Raw genomic sequence first — 18,458 nt, forward strand, 5'->3', positions numbered from 1 at the left:
AAAGACATAGAGTTATATTTGATTTGGCATTTTCCAACCTTAAATCTTTAGCATTTGTAATGAGAAAACTCTGGCTATTTATTTTCATAAGGTTGATCCAGTAATCCATCTCTACTCTAGAAAGCATTAAAAGTACATTTTCAAGTGCTTCAGTGATGAGAGTTGCTTATTTATCAGCTGAATTTGGGCCTAAAACAGGCTACATCTGACAATAAATGAACACAGAGGAATAAGGTTCTGTCAAGGAGTGACAGCATAGAGACTTTCTTTATTTGTTCAAACAATCAGATCTCACTCTGCTTAAATTTAATGCGAGTTTTGCCATTATCTGCAATGGGACCAGACCTTGGCCATTATTTTTCATTTTATCGTACATTATTCTAAATGATATACAGCACACACTGTTAAAAATTGTAAGTTAATTTGCTTTCTGTGAAGCAGCCTTTCTGAATAAAACCATGCTGTAGCTCTCTAAGGCATGAAAAATACTTCTAATCGAATCTATCTCTGGGTGGGAAAAAATACGGTAAGTGGATGACAAAGAATTATCAGCGAACATGACTTTGCCATTCTTTTAAGAAAATGTATTCCAAAACCGACCCTGTGACGGATAGTTTTTAAATTTAGCAAGTGTATATATTTATGAAGATTTTATGATGGGTCAAGATCATTTCTCACATAACTCTATCAAAGTCTGCATGCTATGCCATGGACAACTTATGAACATGATTTACCATCTTTATCTTCAGAAGTTGGAATTGCATCAAGAGAAGCAGAGAAGTCCAGAGAGGGATGGATGGAAAGGAATAGGGTATCAAGGTACTGTACTCATTGTTTCACCTGTGAATGAAAGTGTTTTGGTTTTTTTTTCCCAAAGATAAAATCAGCACTCTCTCCTGACCTGTGCATGTGGGAAAGGCAGCAACTTACAAGGACCTAAAACTTACAATTAGAATATATTGATATACCATATAAAGGAACACATCTTTTTAATTACTTTGAATTACTAAAATATTACATGTAAAAACAGTAGAAAAACACTAGCTATTAATTTTAAAATAGAATAGGAACAGGAACAGGAACAGGAACAGGAACAGGAACAGGAACAGGAACAGGAACAGGAACAGGAACAGGAACAGGAATAGGAATAGGAATAGGAACAGGACAGAACAGAATAGCATAGAATAGCATAGAATAGAATAGAATAGCATAGCATAGCATACCATAGCATAGCATAGCATAGCATAGCATAGCATAGCATAGCATAGCATAGAATAGAATAGAATAGAATAGAATAGAATAGAATAGAATATTTCTGTTGGAAGGGATGTACAGTGATCATCTAGTCCAACTGCCTGACCACTTTGGGGCTGACCAAAAGTTAAAGCATGTTGTTAAGGGCGTTGTCCAAATGCCTCTTAAACACTGACAGGCTTGGGGCATCGACCACCTCTCTAGGAAGCCCGTTCCAGTGTTTGACCACCCTCTTGGTAAAGAAATGCTTCCTAATGTCCAGTCTAAACCTCCCCTGGCACAGCTTTGAACCATTCCCACGCGTCCTATAACTGGATACCATGGAGAAGAGCTCAGCACCTCCCTCTCCACTCCATTTTACTTTTATTCTTCCTGCTAGATAAACCGTATTTATACAAATCGCTCCACATTACTGTAAATTGTGCACACACTAGGATTTTATACAGCTAAAATCTCTCTGGGTCTGGGCTGGGTCTATAATCAGTTCCTGTGATTATATGAACCCTGTGCACTGTCCATCCACCTTCCAGACTAGGTCTCCCTCTCTCCTTGTATATTTTCTATATAGTTTCCTACCTCCTGTTTTCTCTCTGCTGTATCTTCTTCCCACAGGTATGCAGTGAGATGCTGTACAAAGAACATTACCCAACATGGAAGACATGGTCTTTACAAACCAGAGGAAAGGGGATCAGAAGTGTGCCACAGCAACCTCAGGATGTGCACTTATATCTTTTCTATATGAAAAGGAAAGGGTAGGCAGAAAAGGAAGCTATAATCTGGGGGTTTACTTCAAAATGATGTTGGGAAGCAGCAGCCAGGGCATGTGTTAAACTCTGGAAACAATCTTAAACACCATAGCATAGCCATGGCCAAGGGCACAACTGATGTAAAAACCATTAGCTTAACTACCCATCTTCAGAAGCACAGGTACAATCTGAGGGTCAACAAATACCAATACTTAGGTGACTAATTTCTATATTTGATCCAGTATAAAAGGTTTTAAAATCATGTTTTTTCTCACTCTGAAGTCAATGACAATATACTCATCGGTTTAACTGAGAGCAGGATTTCATTTTTACCCTTAGTTCATGTATCATTATTTTTGTACCAGTTTTTGACTTATGTTTAGAATAGTTTTTATGTAAAGATGCAGTATGTGAAGTTATTTCTTCACTATATTGCAGCATCAGTCTGACCTGTTTCCTGTGTGTTCAAAATACAAAGTTTCACAAATGAAACTGATGCAACTTGTCCTGCAAATATGTATACTCTTACTTTTCTTCCTTTTCTTTTGTTTCTGTGTTCTTCTCTCCCTCTCTCCTAGTATCTTTTCTATGTAGTTTCCTACCTCCTCTTTTGTTCCTGCTGTATCCGTCTTTCACAGGTATGCAGCGAGATGCTGTACAAAGAACATTACCCAACATGCAAGACATGGTCTTTATAAACTAAGGAAAGGGGATAGGAAGTAAGCACCTTTAGCAATACTCTCTTTCAGTGAGCACTTGTGATACAGTCTTCTGTTGTTGTAGACCAAATAATTTACTCCCCTTCTCTGACAAATTTTTCCCAAAGCCCTCTGTCCCTTTTCCTATATTCCTCTGTCTTTGTTTCCACAGCTTTAAACCTTGTCGAATTCCCCCTCTCCCTGAGAACAGCATGAGGCTCAACACAACAACATCGGTAAACACCAACATACTGTTTTCCTAGAAATTGAAGAGGTGGCTCTGACCTTCTTCACAGACTTACATAGAAACAGAGTACAGATCTTTAAAAAGTTACATCAGCATGATGGAATCTTCTTGAGGCTTAGTGTATACTTAGAGTTTTAGAATATATTTTTCTAGATCACATCCTTATCAAAATTCAGCATGCTTTTTTTTATCCTTTCATCAGATCATTACTAGACACCCTCTAGAGGCAGAACCAGAACAGTAAATATCAAATGCAATTTATATGCAAAATAAGCTCTTATATTCGAGATTTATAAGCATTACTGTTAGCATTTTATTATTGCAGCTCCAAGGAACATCACTCTCAGTGTCCAGTATACTCAGCAATGAACACATACAGAAAATATTTCTTAAACAGAAGATCAAGCACTCCTTAAGAAAGATGACTTATTGTTAAAAGAAGAAAAAAAATCGATCTCTCTACTCATCATAGTGATAGGATAGAATTTGATCTTGAAAATCCTAACATGGTGATGATTGTAATGAATTAAGTAACTTGTACGTTACTATGAAAGCACAGATTGCTGTGTTACATTACTGTGGGTTCATTATTTCTGTACTCAGCCCTAGTAATGCCAAAACTGGAGCAACGTGTCCAGTTTTTGATCCTGTATTCCAGAAAAAAAAAGATATGGACCAATTTGATAATGAATGAGTGATGAATTAATATCATCCAGACTGAGAATGAAAGATAAGCAGGCTCAAAACAGATAATCCTTTAAGGAAGGACCTTAAATAACTAAACAAAAAGAGTCTGTGGGAAAATATATAGTAGCAGCCTTCAAGTAGATAGAAGGCTGGTGCGCAATGGTGTGGTTCTCACATCTGCTAGGAATAGGACATGGCGTAAGAAAAAAAGATGCATTAGAGCAACAGAGACTTCGTTTTGACATGGCGGGGGCGGGGGGGAGTCAGAGTGTTCTGTGTGTAAGGACTGTTAAACACTGGAAGAAATTACCTCAGTGGCTTTTTGGTCCCTTTTAAGAAGAAGTTAGACAATTGACTATTAGGGATGTTTGTAGTCAGATTGATCCTGCCCCAGGGCAAGAAGATTACTGTCTTTAGGTCTTTCCTAGTTCTGTTATCTTCAAGTCCATAGTTTTATAGTTGTGGCATTTCCCACTGGCTGTTCGATAGCTCTGTTCTTTTGTGCAGACTGGGTATTGAAATACATCAGATTTGTCTTTTATGAAATCATTAGCAAGTGTCAGGCTTGAAATGCAAGCCTATAACCTACTTGAACAACCCAGAAATCCTCAGAATGTCTGAATTAGACATATTCCAATTTTACTCATGAAGAAATTGAAGCCATAAGCGATTAAGTTATCTGCACATGAATACACCATGAATGAATGGGAAATGAGGACTGAGAATTTAGGAGTCCTACTCTGGATTTCATGCTTCAAATTGTAAAAATAAAATAATGGTATGTTAAAAAAAACATAGAAGAAATAAGGCAGTGCCCCAAAGATCATAGAAATTGCACTGTTCTCTCGCCATGAAATACATACAGGCCTACTTTGGAAGTATAGCTTCCAAAAATTCCGTATTACTAGTACAATTTCTTTTGACTAAATGTAGCATCCATCCAGCTCAAAAAGAAAAATCTTTCAAAGTACCTTTAGACTATTATTCTGAGTTTTAAAATATATACTTACTAAGGGTCCAGCAATCAGTCTTGGCTATTAATCACTCTGACAAAATCATTGATTTTCATTTCCTTCTTTCATGTTGCTTGGGAACAGCCTGAGTTAGATTACAAGATCTGAGAGAGGTGGTAAGGACAATAAGCAGGCTTTTGAGAGATTCTGAGCACCTGGTAGATTACTGTCTGTTTAACCTTTTAATGAACTCTTGCATTTAGTGTTGGGAATCTTGCCTCTTTAGCAGCATGAGTCTCATTTTTATGCTGGTGAGACAGAGGATGTAACCAATATAGTACTGAGGTGCCAGATGTAAACAGATGTCCCACTCCCAGCAGGATGCTATAAATTGTACGTGCATGAAAAAGTTAATGTGTTCATATTTTGTGCCATATAAAAAGGCTACTAAACAACCCAATAAACAGTAAAACTTCTGAAATGGCTAGAATTTAATCAAATCTTAAATCCTGATCAATAGTCTAGTATGTTTACTGGGCTTCTCTACTTAGTAACCAGGCACCCTGTGTGTCACTGAGGGATGCCTTGAAGATTACATAGTATTTTGCTAAATTTTTAAAGGTCTACTAAAGAAATAGTAAGTGCTAGTGGCTGTTTTTCAAAGCAAATATATTCTTGACAGCTTTCATTCTCTCACAGAGAACCAGGTTATCCTTGAAATGAATTAGTGTTGTTAGATCTATGTCTACCAAAGCATCACTCTGTAATGTCAGAGGCCTGCTTCTGTATATTCTTAACTTATTCCTCTGATGGTTCCTAAACAAAAGTGTTTCGTTCTAAGTGTCCTAAACTTAAAAACAGAATCAAATCCTGCAATCCTGTTTAACTTTAAACATGCGAAGAATCCCATTGCAAGTACAGTTTCATGCAAAATCCTAGAAACATGTGTTGTACCTGCGTGACCACCACCGACTACTAGTGAGTTTTTCTTTCAAGCTGTGGTTGTGGGGTCAGGGATGAAGCTAGCTTTATGCTCCCTAGGCCCTTTGAGTTCAAGAGGTACAGCATCCTTATGCCAAAACAAGCACGTTGTATTTGAATCTGATTATTGATCCATGCATAGAAAACGAAGCAGAAGGGTACTGGTGCTGATCCGGATACAGGTCAGGAGCTGCCTGTAGGGTGGGAGCTGTGTGGTGGCTTTTCAGGAATTGTTAGGGATGGTTGTGTGCTGTGGCAGCACCAAAAGGGCTAATACGTGGGTCTACCTGAGAAGGGAGGGAAGTTAGAGCAACAGCAGTGTTTGTCTGGGGGCTACCCCAGGCTGCGGGAGGAAAAGGGGAGCTCTCAGGAGAAGTGTATGCAGAGCTCCCTGAGATGGGCCAGTCAGGTGAGCCTGAGATGTGGGCTCTGTCCTCCTGTCAGTCTGGGATGGAAGTAACAGTTCTCAGATGGGGAGTTTGCACTGTGAAAAGCAGGGAGTTACCGCAGCGGGGAGAGCGGGCATCATGCTTCAGTGGGGATGGAGGTCCTCTGTCAGTGCAGGATGGGGATGCTGGGCTGTAAGGCACTCTTCTACCTGTGCATTGAACAACCTCATGGGTTAAAAGCTAAATCCAGTGCAAACCTGAGGTTCTAGCTCTTACCAGTGTGCTGAAATAAAATATTAAAAAAACCCCAACATTTTTGGTTTGACTTACTCTACTCCAGAAGTATTTTCATTTGGTTTTAAAAATGAACAGGGAAAAATCTAGAATGTTCTGAGCTTACCTTTGTGTAAGAAGGTGTTACTTGTCTAAAATGAAAATGCTGCATGTTTGTTCAAATTCTTGTTTTATTGTCACATATGACTATCGCATACTCTTCCGCAGCAATATGAGGGGCCCTTTCCTTTTTTTAACTAAACTCTTATAACCTTTGCATAAATAGGAAAATGGCTGCAACTGTATAGTCGGGACAAAACAGAACCGACAAAGTCAACTTACACAGCCTTAGGAAAACGAAATCGAAGTTGAGGGAAAGTAAAATAGATTAAAGTGCCGATGATTCAAAGTTAACTTGCAGGGATGCCCCATTGTATCGTAATGCTGCCCTCTTAAGGACAAAGAAAGCGAGGAGCTGGAGTACCTGTCTTGCTCAGAGGCCTACAACTTCTGTGTGACAGCTAAGATTTATCTGAGGTATTTTGACATGGTTCTCCTGCCTTATGTATGTTACCGCACTCTGTTACGTTCCTTTTGCGCGCTGGGGCATGTTAGTACACTCCTGCGCTCTACAGCTGTGCAGCAGTAGGAGCCTCTTCTGCGTGGAAAGCAGGCATGAGGCACGACGAAAACCAAAACGCCCCTTTGCATGTGTATAAAAGGCTTTGACGCATCGGATCTCGCACTTCACGCGCGTTTCCTGCAGGTCGCTAACCGCAAGGGCGCCGAGCACGGGCAGCACCCACCCACGGGCAGCACCCACCCTGTCCTGCCCGCTCCGTGCGGGTCTGTGCGCCGGCGGGCAGCCCCGCGGCCGAGCCGCGCTGGCCGGCAGGGATGAGGGCCGGGGGCTGCGGCGGGGAGCTCCCTCTGGGCGGCCCTTCAGCCCTGGCCCCAGCCTGCGGGATGCTGCGGGTGCAGGAGGTGAGCCGCACCACGAGCAATTATATCTCCTTCAGCGTGACCAGTTAGAACTTTCCCCTGCTAGGACAGGATTTACCATTTTTCCCAGTGGGTTATTACCACGTATTTACAATATAAAAGTAGTTACTGTGACGCATAAATTAACCGTGGGGAAACCTAAAATATTACCAGTTAGGACCTCATAGCCCAAAAGCTCGACCTCGGTTATGTGGACGGGTCTGAGCAGCTCATGGTGCCATCAAACTTGAACGACAGAGCTGAAAAAGTAATCTGAAAGGATGCTGTTAACACATTAAGGTAGTTCAGTTGTTACAGAGGATTTCGATTAAAGGCAGCTCCTTTTGGAGAAAGGCCCTAGCGTGGGATGTCAGTATGTTTAAAGGATTCATCTGAAAGGAAGAAACTGAGAGACAAAGCAACACTTCTAAGACAAAAGAAAAAGAAATAAAATTTGGGGGTTGTGTACTGAAAGTAAACGGCCGAGACTTTCCTGTTATCAGGTTTGTGCTGTGAATACTGAAGATGAAGGTGGTATACTCCAATTTATCTTCTCTTTTCCCAGAACTGAAAACCAATTCCCTTCATCAACATTTTCTGTATTTCTTGTTGTCATACTTCTAATTTAATCTTCAGCCTCATGTACCTGAAATTTAACTTGCTGAATCTCTCCATTGGTGAGTATTGTTCCTCACACAAAGTGGTTTAAGGTTAAATATGATTAGTACTTTTGTGTTGTAAATTCTAAGATAGCTTGTCATTACTGCCAATATAATTGTGCAGCACCCACTAAATCCAGATGTTCAAGATTACATTCAGTTGACAGTGAATACAGTGACCAGGGGGTTGGACTGGATGAACTTTAAAGATCGCTGTCAACCCAAACCATCCTATGATTCTATCAACGAATACGTGATTTTCGATATCTGTCCAGATGTTTCAATACTACAGTGTGTTAAGTTGTTTTTATGGTGAGTTTTTGTATCAAATGTTTTACAGGCATAGCAAGAAAAGTTATAAATTTATAAAATGCCATAATCGAAACACAATTTTGGAAGCTGCATGAGTCCTTGTGGGAAAAAAAAGTCATTCTGGAATAAGAGAGCTGTACGGATATAATCTGCAAGTCAGACATACTTTAAGTTAATGTGACGATAGTGTGAAACAGTGGCTGTGGGTGAACTCTTGGACCTACTGAAGTCAATTGAAATCGTGGCCCTTGACTTCAGTGGGGCAGGAATTTGCTCCATGTTTCCTAAAGTGAGCAGCTTTAGGAAGATACAATGTCTTCTGCTCAGAGTGCCCAGGCTGCTAACTCGTCTTTATAGTTGTGACCCCTGTTGTGTGCGAGACCCTGGGTGAATCTCTTTCTGTTTGCTCAGGTTTCACACTTGTTAATTTGGAAAATATATACTTACATGCATATGTATGTATGTATGTATTCAAGCATACCTGCATATATATATTTATTTAACAGATATCTAAAACATATGTATGTATCATTATGTATATCTAATTTATGATATATATAATGTATGGTGTATACAATATATATGGTGTGCGTATATATACATACACAACAGCATTAGAAAGTATATTAATGTTTGTGGGAGATCCTGAGAGCCTTTGAAAGAAGCTGCTATACAATGGTCTGAGGTAAAATTATGCAATCCATTTCTTTCTTGCTCTGACACCTTAAGTGCTCATCCTGTCCTACTGTTAGCATTAGTGAATTTTCTTCCTAATTTCCATGTATTTTCCTGTCTAGTCCATTTTCTAATCTGATACTGAACTTCTCTGTAGAATTTTTAAACATATGAGATAGGTCATGTTATTTAAATTTCTCTCATCTGTATCTACCTGAGTATAGCAAAATGAATTTTAATATATAAGTACATTGTATCTCATTCAACTATTTGAGTGTATTTCCAAAAGCATTCCACTCTGGAATACCAAATCATCATTGAGCCATCCTGCAAAAATCGCATCAGAATTTGATATAATCAAAATATAATTATTTTCATGTAATCAAAACTGCTGCTGCGCACTGCTGCTAGGGTTTATGCACCCCAACTTTCCCACCTGCAAAGCACAACACTTACAGCTGTGCGCAGCAAGGCAACGCTGGAAAATATGGCGTGCGTTAAACGTTTCATAACAGTTGCTCTCAATTCAAATACTTTTTATATTATTCTATTTATAGCCATATAAGAATTTTAAAAATGAGATTGATTTGCAGAGTAATTGAACTAGACTTTTTCATCTTTTGTGAATAAAAACAAAGTTTTGATGGTGCCATTGGTCTACAGAGAGAAAAGAATTGCAGAGAGGAATGGGAAGGACCTGCAGACAAGGCTGTCAAGCCCAGCTATTTAAGCCTCCTGAATCTGACCTTAACTAGACACTATATTCAAGTTCAACCACAGAGAACAGAATTAAGTCAATACAACTCTCATCTGTTTTCTTTTCTCGAAAGACGGTGCTTCCTTTCAGACAGCACTTTCTTTCTGACTGCACTACGGCGATACTTGTTGGGCTGGTACCTATCAAAATACCCATTTGATTATGTTATCTGGAGGCAGACTGTACTGCTCTTAACGTTATTCTTTTTTTGATTACCAAAGCTGTCAAGAAATTAAGAGGTAGTTAGTCACCTCTGGGGTTTTGGGTTTTTAACAGCTATGTACGTACAGTGCTGCTTACTTCATAGTGTTGCTTATACCCTGCAGGGACTTTGATGATGAAGCAGTGGTAGTGTATGTCTACTTACATAAGAAGATTCTCGCTAGTAGGCCCTTAGGGCGAGGCACTGACTGCCTGCCCTCGCACTAACCAAGGCCAACTCCTTTTTTCCCTCCCATCTGCGCCCTGCTCACCAGCTCTCGGCAAAGCACCCTCCAGATGACCTGGATTTGCGAGGAACACACTCGCACTTCTGGTGAACTGCAGCGAGGGCTGGGCCCGGCAGGAGCCCCTCCGTGTCCGCGCCTGCTCCCAAGCACGCAAAGCCGCGTGTTCTTAAACCCCAGCGCTTACACGCGCCTCCGGCCGATGCCTTGCGCTCGCCTTTCCAAACGCCGTCGCGCTGCCGGGGGCTCTGCCGCCAAGCTTCCCTGGAAGGGACGGCCCGCTCGGGGGGCCGATGTGCTCGCCCCGAGCTCCGGGCCCGGCCCGCGGGGCGCCCCCGGGCCCGGCGCAGGTGAGGGCGGCCCCGCCGGGGCGGGGCGAGGGCGGAGGGGCTCCGGCCGCCCCGCCCCGCCCCGCCCCGCGCCGCAGGAAGCACCGCCCGCGCCCCTTCCTCCTCCTCCTCCTCCTCCTGCTCCTGCTCCAGCTTCTGCTCCTGCTCCTCCGCCCGCCTCCCCGCGGCGGCGGCGGCTCGGCCATGCAGCAGCACTTCTCCCTGGCCGACTGCGACGTGGTGGGCTTCGACCTGGACCACACGCTCTGCCGGTACCACCTCCCGCAGAGCGCACGGGTGAGTGCGGGCCGGCCCGGCACGGCACGGCCCGGCACGGCACGGCACGGCCTGGGAGCCGCGGGCCGGGGGCCCCCCGCTCCGCTCCGCTCCGCTCCGCTCCGCTCCGCCCCGCCCCGCTTCGCTCGCCGCCGCCTGCCCAAGCGAAAAGGAAAGTGCCGGGGAGCGGGGCGGCGTGGGGCGGGCGGCGGGGGCGCGGGGCCGGGAGCCCCGCTGCGGGGGCAGCGAGCCCCGAGCCTGCTGGCTCAGGTACCCCGAGGGAAACCTAAACCGAGAAGAGAAACCCAAGTGCATGTCTCGCCGGCCGCTTCCTCAGCAGGCCTCTGCCCGAGCGAAGGGCACAGCCATGTCTTCCTCCTTGAAAATGGTGCTTCTTGAGCGCTTTCCTAACTGTAGCGGCGCTGAGCAAAAGGTAGAGCCTCCCCCCGCCAGATGTAGAGATGCTGCAGGCGGAGTTAGGAGTCCGCAGCGCTTTCCACAGGCGACCTCTGCAAACTTTCTGGTGCTTAAAATAAAACGCCGGGGTTAAGGGCGCTCAGCATCTCTGATGGAGCCCTGTTGTCCCTTACGAGAGGCACTGCTGTCATGTGCTGTGCCTTCCCGCCCTTGACGCTTTTTGCTTCCGACTGGCACAGTTTAAACTCCCTGACGGGCTTTCATTGACTCGTCCTTCTTTGTTGATGTCAGCACTTTGCCACGGAGCTATCTTGTGTCATGGATGCTCGTGGTGTCCCCCTCTCCCCTTTAATTTGCCTCCGTTCACCTACAGTACACTTTGCACTGCACGGGACTCCTACACTAATTGCAGGATACTTCAGAATTTTGTACAGAAACAAACGTTTATGAGGTGTCCCATTTATAAGTAGGGATGGTTCAGTGCGTCCCGTGTTGAAAAATTGCATTGCTTCCTTTAGCTGTGAGTGACTTTCTGTAGAGAGGCATCTTTGTTACAAAAGAGGGTTCAATAGTAGCAAGTTACAAAATGTATGTGCTCTTAAGTTCCTGCTGCACACCATACAAGTCTAGGCTTACCTTCCGTGTTCTTTCTGTTACGCCACGCACGTTACATCTTGCACAGGCACGTTCATCCTGATAAGAATTTTGTCCAATGAAGGCAGACATTAGACGATAACTAGAAGAGTTTAAAAAACGAAAACCAAAACAACAACCAATGAACAAAATAGAGGAAAAAACCAAAAGCATTTACTAAACTTAGTTCACTCTTAATCCTCTCACAGCACACAGAGACAGATTGACACATGCCCATTGCATGCATCCTTATCTATTGGAAATAAAAAATACTTAAAAACACTGACAGGCACAGCTAAAGATGGACTTCGTTTTTACTCTTTCAGCGTTGGCCTTCATATTAGTCTTTCTCAGACATTATTCATATTCGTTCCAAGAGCAGCTTTTGTAATTAAGAAAAAAAGGCCAGGGAACAGCTTTAATGAAAGAATCATGAGAAAAAGGGAGCAATTACTATTTTTGTATGGTCTTTAAGGACCTGGTAGCGTCTACGTAGATCTTCTTGTACAACTTCACCAGAACATTACATTAATAAATCAGACTGGTGTATCAGGCTTTAACAGTGTTTTTTCTGAACTTACAAATAGTAACAATTTACTTAATAGTTGTCAGTTTCCTTCAAAATAAGTTCCTGTGGATACTTTTGAAGTGTCCCCTGGGGTAGTTGTTTATTGGTTCAGAATCCTCTTGTTGAGTCCTGGTAACTGTGACACTTAAAAGAAGATTGGGAAGGGGAGGGTAGTGACTAGTCCTAGGTACTTACCATCTTGGTTTCCCAACAGTCTTGAAGCACAGGGGCAGTAAGGTAGAATGCTGTAAACTTGGTTATGCTGGACACACTGCAGCAGAACTGTTGTGTGAGCATCTTGAGCTGTTTTCCAGCCATGGCAAAAAGACCCTCAGGCACTATTTCCCAGTAGTGGAGGCAGTGGGGCAGGGCCCCTACGTCCCTGGTTTGATTTTGCTTAGGAGGCACTAACACTCGCATCTTGCCGCTTTCCAGGGAAGCAGCATCTTTGGTCTCACTTAATCAATATAACTAATGCATTTATTTTTTCATTTGTAGTTAATATATGACAGTTTTGCCCAGTATCTGGTAGCGGAGAGGGGTTATGACAGAGAGTTGCTGACCCTAGCTCCAGACAGCTTAGACTTCTGGTGAGTACATTGAAAATAACAGAAACTTTCTTCATAACTTCCTTTATGCTGTAACTTTCACAAAGCTTGGAAAACAGCTTCTTTTATTAGGCTGTGGTTGTTACAATTGTCAAGCCCAATAGATACATCCAAAATTACAGTTTTAAGTATTTGTTCAAACAAGTATTTGTCATGAGATACTTGTAATGTGGAATTTTGAAGAGAGAACTGAGCATCCAAGCTTGCTTTGTCTGTGCTTCTAGCTGTCTAGACACGAGCCTTTTAGGTCTGACTTACTCTCTTAGTTTATGTATCTCCTTTGTCTTCTACCTTCAATTCAACTGGTAAATCCAGTAACCATCAGAATTTAGTAATTTTTATCTTGACAGATGTGCTTTTGTTTGTGTAAGGCAGAATAATCCCAACAGCCCTCTGAGGAACCAAGGAAAGTTGACGTGCCAGGAGGTAGCCCTTGGGTGGCACATCAGGCACGAAGCTGTGATGCAAAAGGCTGAAATGCAAGCTGCTGCTCTGAGCTCAGTGGTCTCTGAGCAGGAGCTTGAACATGAATCTTTGATCTTCCAACTTTAATAGGCTGTTATCTAGGGCTGGGGGCTTGAAGGCCAGATAATCACTAAATTTTTTAGGAGAAACACAGGGTTGGTTTCATGGAGGGGTTTGTTTTGTTTTTAAGTAATGCATGTATTATTGTGGGAAAACTTTTGATCAGTTGTTTTTACAATTCAGTATTTTACTGGACAGTTTCTAACCAGATTGATTTCAACTTTCATGTGACAAGCAATGTATATGTATTTCTCATATTGTAAGGCCTCTGATGGATGAAATCCTTTGTTAAGATCTAAGTATCTCAGCCTCAGTCCCTTATTGGAGCTGGGGGTTCATTAACATGGACCTGCAAGCCCCCAGTGCTGGTAGCCAGCGTGTCGGTGCTACTCACCCAGGTGTCATTCGTGAAAGGCTGGGGTCTGCTTGCTGCCTTCGTGGCATATCTTCTTTCCTTTGGGTACCTTATAGCAGAGGATGACGGTGGCATTACTTTTTCAGTCTCGTTTATTCATTATTATCCTAGCCACTGAACTCTGAATTAATTTTTCAAACAACCTAAGCGAACATGGACTCAATTATCTGTAAGGTACAGATTTACTAGGAGAGTTAGGAACTCTTGTTGGATGCCTGCCCTACGCTGTCAACTCTTCACCTTGTTAGCGCTGCCTAGCATGGCAGTGCTTCTGCTTCACGTGTTCCTTGGATATTCAGTTGCCTCACTTAGAATGATGTTCTGCCCCTCCCTGCCTTAACAACTGGTGTTATCAGTCTAGTAATAAAAAGGAGGGGAGTTGTCACTAAGAAAAAATACATTTCTTTAATAGAAGTGGATTAAATATCACATTTCTTAGTTGTATATGTTTGGACCTTAATCCTCCAACCTTATCTATATGAATAGTCACTGAACTCACTGAACAATGGAAGTGGATTTATTTAGTAGGAATTTGCTATGTAAGTGAAATCCAGTCCTCATTGTAGTAATATGTATTTGCATATATAGAGCATTGTTCAAACATGGAAGTATTTGAAGGGTTGTGATTTTGCTGCTTTTGTGTAGCATCATTGTATACCTTCTGTAACTGCATTTCGCTATTCTGATCTATAACAAGGCATTCCTCTGAAAGCATTAATTATTTGTTTCTTCCTTAAAATAAAATTTTTCTTAGTTGTAAAGGCTTGGTGTTGGACATTGAAGAAGGAAATTTCCTGAAACTTGCAGAAGATGGAACAGTTTTAAGGTAATATCGGCAATAAGTTTATATTGTTAAACAAACACAAAAATTTTATCCTCTTCCTGAAAGCCATCTCTTGGTTTTATTAAATATTTAAAATACTAATTTCAGCATACATTCATTTATTAGATGTAAAAGTTTAAATACTCCTTGGTCATGTGGTGCTCAGTTTCTTTTAATGTTACATATGCAGTTTTTTCGTAGTATTTCCATGACAGCTGCTAGTAAAGAATATCTCAATTTTAATAAACATCTAAGACTCTGAGGGCATAGTGATCTTCAAAGTAAATTCACTTTTTCGATGGCTACCAATGTAATTTTGGCCACTTCTGCTAAGATCCAGGGTAAGGTTTTTCTTTGAATTGTGATTAACCTGACTCAGAGTCAGTGCTAATGACTAATGCTAATGACAAGAGCACTGTTATCTTTGTACTGTACACATTCAAAATTCTGCAGGTTTACAACATATAATTTAAATAGCCTGAGGTAAATTAAGCACAGAAACTGACACATTCTCTTTCAAAATTCTGGTTTTTCTCCTCTTAAAAGCTGTATTTTGCCTTCAGTCATCATTTCAGTACATCCTTAGTTCCTCTTTCCCTCTTTTTTTTTTTTTTTTTTTTTTTTAAATAGAAGACTTCTCTTTTGAATCACAAATCTGAAATCTAAAGTATGTGAATCCTGGTCCCATTCCCCCCTTATTTTTTTCCGAAATGAAAATCTGTGTAATTTAGGACTCAAAATAGACTCTACTTTTTTTTCTGATAGCATGTGGGAGAAGGAGCTTGAAGATGCTAGGGAAAATCAGATCTCATTGAAGGAAAGGAAGAAATATCTGTGAGTCTCTACTGTCTATCCCGAAATTCGTTTAGTACCATGAATTTCGGAGTACTAAATGCAGAGTTCAAGACTGGAGGATATACCACAGTAAAGGGAAGAGTGGTACAGGACTACTTCTCCTAGCATTGCCTGCATTTGCTTCAAAACTGGAGTGAGTGCATTCTTTTTGGGGCCCGATTTGATGGTCAAGCTAGCTGATTTTTAATTCCTAAAAAGACTTGTACATACTTCTGTATTACACAGCTGCTTGCGGGGCTCAAACTAGCACTTTTCCATAGTTATGCCCTGCACTCTGTGAATGTTACCAGGCTTCAGAATGATGTATAGGCTTTCTGCACTGTGATTTATTGTGCAGTGTATATTGATAGTTCAAGTATAGCGAGTGTCCTCACACAATTGAGAACATTCGAGCAATACAGAGTGATTGTGTTAGCAGGTGAGGCACAGAAGCTGTGCCCCCAGCCAACCAAACCTCTGTGTAGTACAGCTTTTATCGAGGACTGTAATGGATATGGTAAGAGCTTAGGTCCTGGGAAGCTTCTAAGTTACAGAGTTACTTCTGGTCAACTTGCATGCACCTCAGTATTCAGTTGCAATGCATTACTGTGCACTAGGAGTAGTTTGGCTGTTTTCAACCTTTTTCTTTTTTTTTTTTTTTTTTTTTTTAATATAAATAACTTAATGCATCAAATAGGGCAAGCCATGGTACAAAGAGCATGACATCTGAAGAGATCCTGGAGACATATGGAAGGAGGGAGTGGAAGCATTTTAATACAGTCAGTGGAATGGTTTCCCGCTCAGGTAGCTATACCTTAGCATGTCCTCTTCTTTGAAATTGCTCTGGCCCCTTCAGTGTCTCATAGTGTTAGTTCTTACCACAAATATTTAAAAACACTTGAGCTGAGAATTACTGGAATAGGTAAATGTTTTGCAGAACCATTGGTTTTTTTGTATTTTCAACTTCTCATACTAGAGTTCAACTTAAATCTGGGTCATCAGTGATGAGACAAATAAGCTGACATTATAGGTGTGTTTTGGTTATAAAGATGGGCACATTGTTCCTTGATGAAGTAGACTGAGATTACCAGCCTATCTCATTTAGGACATATTTGGCAAATCTTAAATTTTTCTTAATTGTTGACTCATTACCATCAGTGCTGTTACTGGAGGCCTTAGGTGCAGGTGCAAAGAACAGAGCGGATCTGGAAATAAAACTTCTCCTCCTGCAATTGAAGTTTCTTGGTTTTAAGATGGGAGTCACTTTGAAGGCACTGTGGCTGGCTTTGTGTTCTTGCTCTGTGCTTCCTCTCCGTTTTACTTTGATCTTGACCATTGTGAGCAATACACATAAAGTGCTCGGTTAAGTTGCATTGTCCTATGTAATGAAGCGATCTTCCTTGAGATTTTGCTGACATAAACGTGTTTGTGATGCTTACTCTAAACTGCAGGTAATCATTTCCAACAGGGTAGAAGAGAGAGGTTTCCTTTGGTCGTATAGCAAATGTGCCTTTCTTATTTATTGAAAAGTGCACTCGGTCTTTCTTGTGAACATTAATCCCTGTTTTGCTGACTTGTGTCTTGGGTATATTAAAGAACAGCACAGACAAGATCATGAATACCCCACTGATTAAGTCATTTCACTCCTAGGAAAGAGTTGTTGAACATGACCTTGGTCTGGGGGGACATTCGGACCCTCCTGATTTTGTTCTGTTTGGGGGGCTCGCATAATAATGTGGGCATGCTTCCCCTTGGGCTAAGGCACTGTGTGCAATATGTGTGTGCAAAGGACAAGACTATGTGTAAGACCTGTCCAAATGTTTCTGAAACAAATTCTCAGACCCTTTCTTTTTGTTTCCACTGCTAGGGAAATAGATATTTTGGAAGAGTTGGGTGATACTGTCCTGACTCTTTATACTCCGGGTTCTTCCCCATCTCTTCCACCTTAACTTTTAGACCCTTGAAATGTATTTTTAAAATCTCACTGCCTTGATACAGGTGAACAACTTCCAGTTGCCAATTATGAGAATCAGAAGTGGGAATAAAGCTAGCAAAGATTGGGAAGCATATAATGCTTATTACCAGTAAAATCTAAATAGGAGCTTATACGATTATTTAATGTATTTTTTATTTGTGATTAAAGCATACAATAAGGATTAAAAAAAAGTAGACATTTTTGTATTATTTTTTTCCAGCTAAATACTATTTGTATGATAATTATTTTGACCTGCCAGGAGCTCTCTTGTGTGCAAGGGTTGTGGACAGCTTAGATCAGGTAAGAACTGGATTGTTTGAACTAAGTATTGCTTTATCTTTCTCTTCCCCCACCACACTTCTTGCATGCATTATTAAATGCATATAAATAGTGTACCGAACAACATCAAGGTCTTTAGATTTGTTTCTTGTTTGCAATTTTTCATGTCGGATTTAGTGTATTAAAGTTGTCTCCGAAGGTAATTGTGAGCTACAAGGCATGTTCAAAATAAATGTACTTCCACAAGAGGGCACAAATAATTAGGATATGAATAGAAATGCACTGTTTTCTCAAGTTTACTCTGTGATATGCAGAATATGGTTCTTAAAATCTCCTTTAATTATACTTGACGACAGTTGAATTAAATCTAATTAAATCTAAGTCTTCTGAATAACATGGTTTGCTAATTTGCAAGGTGTTAATGAGTTGAAAGCTTAATTCCATCCTTTTTTAAACTTGTTTTTATCTTAAATATATTGATGTCCGTACACAGATGTAAATACACCTCTAGAATAGTATCCTTTTTTTTTTTTTCTCTGCTAAACAATAAGTTAAATTCTCATGGTGGAAAATACAATTGCTTGAACCTTTTTTGGTGATTTAGATAAATAGAATATCCTAAATCCTACCTTTGAAGTTTGATGCTAATTTATTTGGTTGTGTTAAAGAAGGCTTGAATCTTTAACTTGCGTGCAGCTGGGGGTAGGAGAGGGTTCTT

The 18,458-nt window shown here is 41.2% G+C and overlaps 1 protein-coding gene across 2 annotated transcripts in view; it reads left to right on the top strand.

Moving 5' to 3' along the window:
- The first annotated feature begins 10,521 nt into the window (after nt 1-10,521).
- NT5DC1 (5'-nucleotidase domain containing 1) overlaps nt 10,522-18,458 on the top strand; it is a 159,149-nt gene continuing 151,212 nt past the window's right edge. The window contains exons 1-5 of one of the 2 annotated variants that reach the window (XM_075498604.1): nt 10,522-10,684; nt 12,780-12,871; nt 14,584-14,655; nt 16,184-16,290; nt 17,682-17,761. In XM_075498604.1, coding sequence (XP_075354719.1) covers nt 10,592-10,684; nt 12,780-12,871; nt 14,584-14,655; nt 16,184-16,290; nt 17,682-17,761 — 444 coding nt within the window. In that variant the 5' untranslated portion in view covers nt 10,522-10,591. The remainder of the gene's footprint in view (nt 10,685-12,779; nt 12,872-14,583; nt 14,656-16,183; nt 16,291-17,681; nt 17,762-18,458) is intronic. The other variant, XM_075498603.1, reaches the window with a different exon arrangement.

Source organism: Mycteria americana, chromosome 3 (assembly GCF_035582795.1).
Source record: "Mycteria americana isolate JAX WOST 10 ecotype Jacksonville Zoo and Gardens chromosome 3, USCA_MyAme_1.0, whole genome shotgun sequence".
Lineage (NCBI taxonomy): Eukaryota > Metazoa > Chordata > Aves > Ciconiiformes > Ciconiidae > Mycteria > Mycteria americana.